At 38.9% G+C, this 8,434-nt stretch overlaps 5 protein-coding genes across 5 annotated transcripts; 2 read left to right on the top strand and 3 right to left on the bottom strand.

Moving 5' to 3' along the window:
* The first annotated feature begins 453 nt into the window (after positions 1–453).
* RHIMIDRAFT_39548 (uncharacterized protein) lies at positions 454–1,286 on the top strand. Its single transcript, XM_023615197.1, has 3 exons — positions 454–727; positions 780–887; positions 936–1,286. Exons 1-3 carry the CDS (start codon positions 548–550, stop codon positions 1,182–1,184), a joined length of 537 nt encoding a protein of 178 aa, XP_023464183.1. The 5' UTR covers positions 454–547; the 3' UTR covers positions 1,185–1,286.
* A 3,161-nt stretch (positions 1,287–4,447) lies between these two features.
* RHIMIDRAFT_239952 (uncharacterized protein) lies at positions 4,448–4,939 on the top strand (the record flags this gene model as incomplete). Its single annotated transcript, XM_023609275.1, has 1 exon — positions 4,448–4,939. One exon carries the CDS (start codon positions 4,448–4,450, stop codon positions 4,937–4,939), a length of 492 nt encoding a protein of 163 aa, XP_023464182.1.
* A 265-nt stretch (positions 4,940–5,204) lies between these two features.
* Positions 5,205–5,983, bottom strand: RHIMIDRAFT_239951 (uncharacterized protein; the record flags this gene model as incomplete). Its single annotated transcript, XM_023609274.1, has 4 exons — positions 5,205–5,456; positions 5,508–5,592; positions 5,656–5,869; positions 5,929–5,983. The coding sequence occupies 4 exons, from the start codon at positions 5,981–5,983 to the stop codon at positions 5,205–5,207; spliced, it is 606 nt and encodes a 201-aa protein (XP_023464181.1).
* Positions 5,984–6,241: 258 nt separating this feature from the next.
* RHIMIDRAFT_245561 (uncharacterized protein) lies at positions 6,242–6,688 on the bottom strand (the record flags this gene model as incomplete). The annotated part of the gene is made up of 1 exon (XM_023610214.1): positions 6,242–6,688. One exon carries the CDS (start codon positions 6,686–6,688, stop codon positions 6,242–6,244), a length of 447 nt encoding a protein of 148 aa, XP_023464180.1.
* A 317-nt stretch (positions 6,689–7,005) lies between these two features.
* Positions 7,006–8,319, bottom strand: RHIMIDRAFT_239949 (uncharacterized protein; the record flags this gene model as incomplete). The annotated part of the gene is made up of 3 exons (XM_023609273.1): positions 7,006–7,149; positions 7,196–7,279; positions 7,336–8,319. 3 exons carry the CDS (start codon positions 8,317–8,319, stop codon positions 7,006–7,008), a joined length of 1,212 nt encoding a protein of 403 aa, XP_023464179.1.
* Between the last annotated feature and the right edge of the window lie 115 nt (positions 8,320–8,434).

Raw genomic sequence — 8,434 nt, 5'->3', positions numbered from 1 at the left:
CGTCCAATAAAAAATTGAAGTTGTCTGAATTTCCTTTTGTAAATGTCTGAAATTAAAATGGAAATCGTCCGGAAAAAAAAAGAGAACGTCTGAAATTTTTTTTAAAAGGTTCGAAAACCAAGTAGAAATACTGTAGCCTAGATTTTTTTTTTCAGTATCCTAATTTGGAATTACGACAATAAGATTTAAACGTCCGATACCTATTTTAGAAAAAAGGGGGATAGGCATCTGTAGGAAAGAGTGAATTGCTACTGAGCAGAAGTATATATAGCTATGTGTCTGATAGACAAGATGATTAGTAATAGCCTTTATTTGATTTAGAAATATGGGACAATCGTGGCCAAGGTAACAATAGTTTCTATGGAAACACTGTAATATCTATGTACTACCATGAAAATAGTATAAATCCAAGATTTTCCTTTGGATAGTCTTTTTACTTTTTTAAGCTATGGCAGCATAAATACCTGCTCATATTTAAACACGCTCCTTTTTTATCTTTCTTTCTCTTTTATTCATTCATTCATTTCTAGTTGTCAGCCCCTACATTATGTTGTCAGCATCTACAATCTCTTCAACCTCATCGAGTGCTTTTTCAACCACTGGCAGTTTCGGCATTTTAACACCTTCATCTCAACATTCAATTGATTCTCAAAAGCAAATAGCTTTTTTAAATGAGATCGCTGAAACAGAACAGCGCTACATGGAAACCTTGAATATGATCGATTCTGTAAGTTTATTAATATTGACAGACATTCACTTGTGCTAATATCTTATATCAGCAAGTGGCGCCTACTTGGATGAAGCAAATGACATCTGCTGCACCCGATTTCTCTGAGCTATTGAAACATATCCATGATATCATCAAGGCTAACAAAAGATTCTACATAGTAAGATAAAAACAAGTAATGAATAACCAGATTAACCTTCAGATATAGAAACTAACAAGGATGATTCAAAACCCGCAAGCGATGAATGAGTGCAGTGAGGTGCTTATACAGTGGGTGAATGATTTGGAAGTACCTTATGCAAACTACTGTCGAAGCTATATCCCAAATCTAAATGAACGTACAGATATTTTTGCAAATTCATTCGTTTCAAAGTTACTTCACGTAAATTCAACCATCTTTTTTTTTTCTAGTCTCCTTATTCTCTGTATAGGATTTATCTGCCAATGCATCTTATGAAATAACACTTGAATCGTTATTTAATGCACCTATTCAGCAATTAAAGTATTACAAATCCCTATATAGCGTAACCTATCATGACTGTCCTATTACCAAACATGTACTTACCATTTATTGTAGAGATTATTAGATGGAATTGATTATGGAACACATGATCATAAGCTATTAACAAATGCAAACAAGAGAATTGACACCATCTTGCTTATGTCTCAAAAGACAAATCGTCATGTTGATTTGAATGCAAAAGGCAGCTTTTCTTTCCTTCAAGTTGATATTGACTCTGAATTACGAAGCATCGAAAGTCAAGTAGATTGTTCAAGTGTAGCTGATCTGTTTAAGGGAACAGCTGTTGTAAAGTATATAAAGAGTATTTTGCTGGGTAGCAGAAAACTAAAGAAAATGTTCCCTATTTATAGAATTATAAACAACTTCGCATTTCAAACCCAGGCAGTAAACTTGTCATGAGGGATAGCTTTATTATGCTTTCAAGTGAGCAACATGGTTCAACTACAAGAGTTCATCTTATATTAACAACTGAAGTGCTCGTGGTTTGTCTTGAGCAGGCCAAGCAGTCATATTCACTGATGTACCCTCCCATTCCAATTGGTGATGTCGTTGTTAAAGCAGAAGCATTAGAAAGAGAAATAGTAGGCGAATACATTATCCAATTATCGGTTACTGGTCACAAGCATTTGATAATCCGTGCAGATTCTAAAGAAATTAGAAACACGTGGGTCGGTGTGGATCAAAACAGTCCGAAAGCAAAGTTACTCTCCCCTCGTCCATTGAACGTTGTCGCTCAAAAGAAGATGCTCTCCTCTTCAATGGCTCATAATAAGTGTATGAATGAGAAACAGAATAGTTCAGTCAGGAATACAGATATCTTTACTTATTATTCTGAAAACGGCGGAGTGTCCCCTCTGGATAGCTCCGACGAAGAAGAGGAGGATGATCTAAAAACAGCAGGAAATTCAAGGGATACGATCATGGATCTCTATGACAACCACTTGACTAAACAACCCGAACCTTCACTAGGTGACAGTCTGGCCAATGTCACTCCTCAGTCTGTCAAGATCTTACCGCAGGTCCCTAATGTTGCACAAGCCAAACAAGCGACTACCATGCATCCGCCAAATAAAGGTACAACCAACGTGAAGAGCGCCTCTCCTATTAAAGAGAATGCTAGCCATCCAGTTAAAGATGCCGGACATGTTCAAATGACCTATATTGAGGCACCTACTGCAAAAATGGGGACACTAACAATTTCAAATACAAGTGACAAGAGCCCTTCTCTTTCTTCTTCTTCTCCAAAACTTGCTGGAACACGTATGAACGCTGCCGAAAAGCCATCTTCTCCAAGAGCCATTGAAGTCCAAAGGGCCGTTGTTCCGGAAATCATGCAGGCAGTTACCCAAAACACAAATGAATACTTGGCTATGAAGGATAAAATGGCCCAAAACACCAGTGCACCTGCTGCTGCAAGAGCAGCTTTACAGCAAACTGTTCCTCGAACATCATCCATGAGAAACCATGTTCATAAGCCACTGCCTCAGCATCCTTTGCCTCTTCCTGGGCAGAACCATCCTCCGTCAACTTACAACCACAATGGGCAGGTCCATTCGAATCAGTCTCCTCGATCAGCACCATCTCACGCTCATCCTACACCAGTTCAACCAAGACCAAGCGTGCCTCAAAATGGAAATCGTCCAGTGTATAGTTCTCCTATGAACACACAAAAACAGCAACCAAACTTTAGACCACAACAAAACAATAACCGACCCATGAATGCTCCTCCTCCACCAAATCATCAAAACTTTAGACCGCACAATGGAGCGCCCTCACCGTATCAACAGCAAGCGAGGCCATATAACGGAGCACCACCGCATCAACAGCCGGCTAGACCACAGTATAGCAATACTCCTAATTTAGGTGCACCCTCTCCAACCTTATCTAATAATATGCCTAGGATGCCACAGGGTCCTTCTTCATCACCTCGATTACAACAACCTCCTGGAAGATTTAATGCTCCATCCCCTTCTTTATCCCATGCTCAGATGAATAATTCTAGTGACGAATGGAATTCCCCTCCTCATAGCGTAAGGATAAGATGACCGACTTTAAGACAGTGCGCTTATCTTTTTCTTTATATAATAGCCTAGTGCATACATCACAAGCAATAGCATCAAACAGGTTTTGTATAGCAATAATCAATGTGAAGTGTTTCACTGGAACAATCAATCCTGGTACGCTGCAGACGGTCAATGCCTACTTCAAGTACGCCTAACACACAATAATCGCACATGTATGGCAGTTGAACTGCAGAATACGGGACAACTTTATCTGAATGCATGGATCTTGCCTACCACTGTGATCAAACAGCCTTCACCTACAGATATCAGTATTTCGGTTTATATGGGAACAAAAAAGGAAACATATCTGGTCCATTTCCCTCAACCTCAGGACGCAACTGCGCTCGTCAGCATTCTGTACAAGGCACATCAAGAATCCAACCAACCACTACTGCCCTCACCAGAGCCGATGGCGGATCATGATGATGAAATTGAGCCTGTAGACAATGTAAATTGCCCCCAGACGCTTAAGCCTGTGATGCAATGTAAAGCCAAGCTATTCGTTCAAAACGAAACGAACAACTGGAGTACACTTGGAAGTGTGACCATGCGTATCTCACAGCAATCACCCAGTATGCGAATGATGATTCAAATAGAAAACGACAAGACGAAATTGGTGAGTGCGATTGTGAGAAGTGGTAATGTGGAAAAAATTAGTTCAAAGCGTATTTCATTCTTGTTATCGGATGAAGCGCAAAAGACAAGCATTGTGTACATGATTCATCTGCGTGAAGAACAGACAGGGAATAAGATATACGAGTACCTTCGTATCAAGAATGCAGAGAATGGATGGTAGAAAGAGAGAGATATAAAGCTTATCTTAGTTCTGATTGCACTCTTACATATATAAATATACATATAATAGCCACATAGATATTGACATCCTCCCTTCCATTCCGCGTGTCACAATAAAGTTCATTGTTTGTACCTGTAACAGAATATGTAACATAGTGTCTATTAATAACATTTATTGACACTTTGTAAACATTTGACCCATGCAACAAGATATGTACTATATTAAAGAAGCTTTGTGCGGGCACATACACAATAAAAACTTATTTTCGTTATAAAGGCATTATAAAAGAGACATTCATTCACTGCTCTTTTCCTCCTCTCCTTTTCTATTTCTTTCAAATGAAGAAAAAAGACGTATTACAGTGTGAAGTATGCAAAAAAGAGTTCTTCGAGTTTGACCAAAGGGGCTTTCGTAATGCAGGGTTCACTGCTCATCAGAACCGTTGTATCGAACGTCAGAATCGTGAAAGGAATCCGGAACAGCTTACTCCTAAAAGGAAGCGTCGTTTACTTTTGCCTGCTTCTCCGAATCCGACGCGTTCAGGCACCAGTCCACCGAGTGTTACTCATCCACCTTCAGCATTTAATTATAGCAGCTCACCCTCTGTTTCTTCATTACCCAGTTTTCAGTCTGCTGTTATTACAACTGCGCCCATCCTGGTTTCAACAAGTGCTGCTTATACACCCATACCGGCTGAGCATCCGATGAATTACCAGCCATTACACAATACTAGTATGCCAACTATGTATTCAATTATATCATACTGCGGCTATTGCAATCTTGGCAATGGATTACATGCATCCACCTGTCCTCTCTTCCTTTCAAAGTAATATGATCCATTCCCTTTATGCTTATCTATGCCACGTAATATGTATATCTATGGACATTTATATGCCTTAAAAAATAAACTATATGCTTCCCGGCATTTATATGATTACATGAATCCAGTGTCGACAGGTTAACAACATTCACATGTGTGTGCAATGAGAAAAAAAAAAAAAGGAGGCGGGCTCTTGACTTTGCCCTCTTTGACAGGTAATATAACTTGAATGTTTTGGTAACGTTACTACAGTTACAAACCCTTTTATTGTCTCGTTATTTCTCTAACAAGCGGTTCTGAAATAACTCAAGTTGCGAACGTATATCTTCTATCTGCTCCCAAACTCGGTGTCGATGAGTTTGATCTTCTAGTTGCCACAAGATGTTATCTGGTGCAACCAGCATGTATTTTCCAAGTTCAGGCACTGTCTTATTAGGATCGAGCTTTACATTAATATTTGACCCATCCTTTCTTTCCAGTCGAATAAAGATCGGACCCATCTCTGGTGCACCTTCCCTGAAGTCAGCCTAAGTTGTCTCACAAATAAAGATCGACACTTTGTTCAGTTGTTATGTTACCTCTTCAACAGGAAGTTCCAAGTCTATAAAGCTCTCATTGTCATCCAATATCAAATCATCGCTTCTATTCTCTCTTTTTACTGTACTATAAATGTAATTTCGATCATTAGAAGAAAAAAAAAGCCCTTTTTTGATGGGTTCTCCTTACGGGTTTTCCACTATCTCGTCCAACTGTTCTAATATATTGTCTCTTTGCTGTCCGAGATATGCTTCAATACTTTCTCCGTACTTACTATAAAACTTCTCTACAGTCAATTGACGCGTCGCAGGTGGAAGCTGGTCAAGGTATATCATTCCTCTGGTTCGAAAAGAGTCGCAAGCTTGCTTAACGTATTCATGAACAGCCTCTATTTTTGATTCAGCTTCAACCACATAAAAGGGTTACTACAAAGCACTGTATGCATGCTTATATATTTTGTACTTTCTTGCTCTAGAGCTGTGATAGCTTCCTTTACAGATTGTGAATTAGTTGTCATTAATAATGCGAGATCTAAAAAATAAAAATAAAAAAAAAAGTGCTTTTTTAGCATAAAGAACCAATATTAAAACTCCATCTTTTAAACTGTATATACACACACCAGTAGTTCTGAAAGTGATATATGTCAAATCACTTGGCTATTGAAACGTACTAACTTTATCTCATACAGCCACTTCGACATTAAAGCTATTGTAGTTTGCGAGAAAAAAAAGTCAGCATTATATTTTATTTTATCCATACAACAATAATGATCCATTTACATCACGACACTAACAAGGAAAGCAGCAGCTCCAGCAATAGCTCTAGCAGAGTGCAACACTGCCCATTTATCAACAAACTGATTCACTTGATTAACATCATATGTACTATCCTTTTGAAGAGCAAATAATTGATTGTTGACAGGAGCTATGACGAACGCGGTCCAAGGTGCACTAAAGAAAGCCAATAGTGCGGCATAGAGGTATTTGTTATTCTTTGTCTTGTAGTAACAGTATCCATTAGAAGCGGTGGCTGTCAAAATAGTCACCATGGCAAATTTTGCGCCTTGTTTATAGGTTGTGACAAAGGCCGGTAAAGGGTCTTTACTTGCCTTGATAGCGGGCACGCTTATTGTTAAAACTCCTGCAGTCATCCCAGAAAAAAGACCAGTTGAGAGTAATCCAATGGAACGAGGATAGTAGATGAGGGTAGCTAATGAAGTCATATTATCGAATGATGAAAAGAATAAAAAAAAAAAAGAAAGAAAGGGTATTTATGCATTCACGGGACTAATTATACGCCGTCTCCGTTTTTGATTTTGCATAAAAATTAACCGACGCGCGGCACTTTCAGTTAAAACATGGATGAGTCAAATATTTAATGTTCCGTGTTTCAGTCGAAAGAGCCACGGATCAAAAAACACGGGTCAACTTGATGCAAGTCAACCTTTCATGATTAAGCTCTTGTTTTATTATATTTACAATTGACCTTGCTTGGTCCAAGCAGAGGTCAAAGTATGAAGGAAGGGGTATATACACTCTTTTACCTTGATACACCAGTGTAGCCAATGCCCATTGGCATAAGACTTGCACCGGTATTTGCATCATTCGATTTTTGTGTGATAGACAAGTCTATCTCGATATCGGCTATAGCATTTCTTACTTTTTTATCAAATGGTTTAAATATCTAAATGATGTTAATGATTGATCCAAAGTCAAGACCTATTCATTACCTGACGTAAAACCGCTTTCTGGCCACCAGAAGCATTTACATTAACCACGTCTTGTCTTCTGGCATTTAACAATTTTGTTAGAGCCTATAAAATAACAAGCTGTGAATAACACAAGAATATTGACTGTCATTCATACACACATCGTTACTAAATACGACCTGAACAGGATGACCTGTTTGCTGATCTGGATCATCAAAATATAAAACCAAAGAATACAGTCGATTAGAAGTAACCAGCTTTCCAAACTGCACGCATTTGGCTCGTACAATGACCACGTCTGGTAAATAACTGCTGTAATTATCACTTTCCATCAATTTTAGTGTCTCTTGAAGCTTAGCAAATGTGATATGTGTTTTGCCTTGATCATCCACAAAGATGCCTTCATTACCGTTATTTGATTCCCTAGCCGCCTCGTTTAGATCGTTCCAGACACTTTCATCAATCCAAGACACGCTTTCCAATTCAGCCTGTGTTGATCGCTCGGGATGAATGTCTTCATCATCATCCACTGTCAAATCGACGGTATGTTTTGATAATGTCATCGAAGAGGTTGTCTCGGTTTTCTTTCCCAAGTTGATTCGCTTTTTAGGTGGATGACTGTCGTCTAAAGTGGCGTGTGTTTTCTTAGACAAGGATATGGATGATGTGTTATTGATTGTTCTAGCTGAAGAAGATGGTTGAGCAGTGTCTTGCTGTATGCTTGATACAATATTCTCTTCTGCCAGTGTTATTTCGTCATAATCAAATTCGTTATTAGAAGGCACACTCCTCAAGAGATTGTTATTATTTAATGACAATTGATCAAGGTCATCAAAGAAGTCGTCATCCTTATCCAGCGACATATCATCTATGGTAGAGTCAAATTGCTCGATCGGGTCAGCTTCCATACGCTCTAGTTCAGCATAATCAATATCATCATCAAAAAGCTCATCGTCCATCAGCACGTCATCATCCATATCAGACGGTAATGGTGGCGGAAGAGGCGTGTTACGTTGTGTGAGTGATGATGGTGGTGGTGGTGCTTGTCGAGGTGGATTCTCTAATAAACCTAGGCTTGCCTTTAACCGATTCTCCAACTCTTTTAGCATGTCTCCTCCGTATAATTCTGGCACCGCTCCTCCCATCACTTTCACGTTATTCCTTCTCAGCAACAGCATCCCTCTTCTGACTTGACAGCTTTTGATAAGTATCTACAATGGGGATGTTCATTAACCGCTTCATCTTTTTTTTTTTTTTTTT

The sequence above is a fragment of the Rhizopus microsporus genome (assembly GCF_002708625.1).
Source record: "Rhizopus microsporus ATCC 52813 unplaced genomic scaffold scaffold_14, whole genome shotgun sequence".
Taxonomy (NCBI): Eukaryota; Fungi; Mucoromycota; class Mucoromycetes; order Mucorales; family Rhizopodaceae; genus Rhizopus; species Rhizopus microsporus.
The sequence above is the reverse complement of the archived record's forward strand: the minus strand, read 5'-3'. Positions and strand labels throughout refer to the sequence as shown.

Bases quoted from the DNA above. Each gene is read 5' to 3' on its own strand.
- RHIMIDRAFT_39548 (XM_023615197.1), top strand. From the start codon at position 548: ATGTTGTCAGCATCTACAATCTCTTCAACCTCATCGAGTGCTTTTTCA. The intron at 728-779 runs GTAAGTTTATTA...ATCTTATATCAG, and splicing joins CCTTGAATATGATCGATTCT to CAAGTGGCGCCTACTTGGAT. The intron at 888-935 runs GTAAGATAAAAA...CTTCAGATATAG, and splicing joins CTAACAAAAGATTCTACATA to AAACTAACAAGGATGATTCA.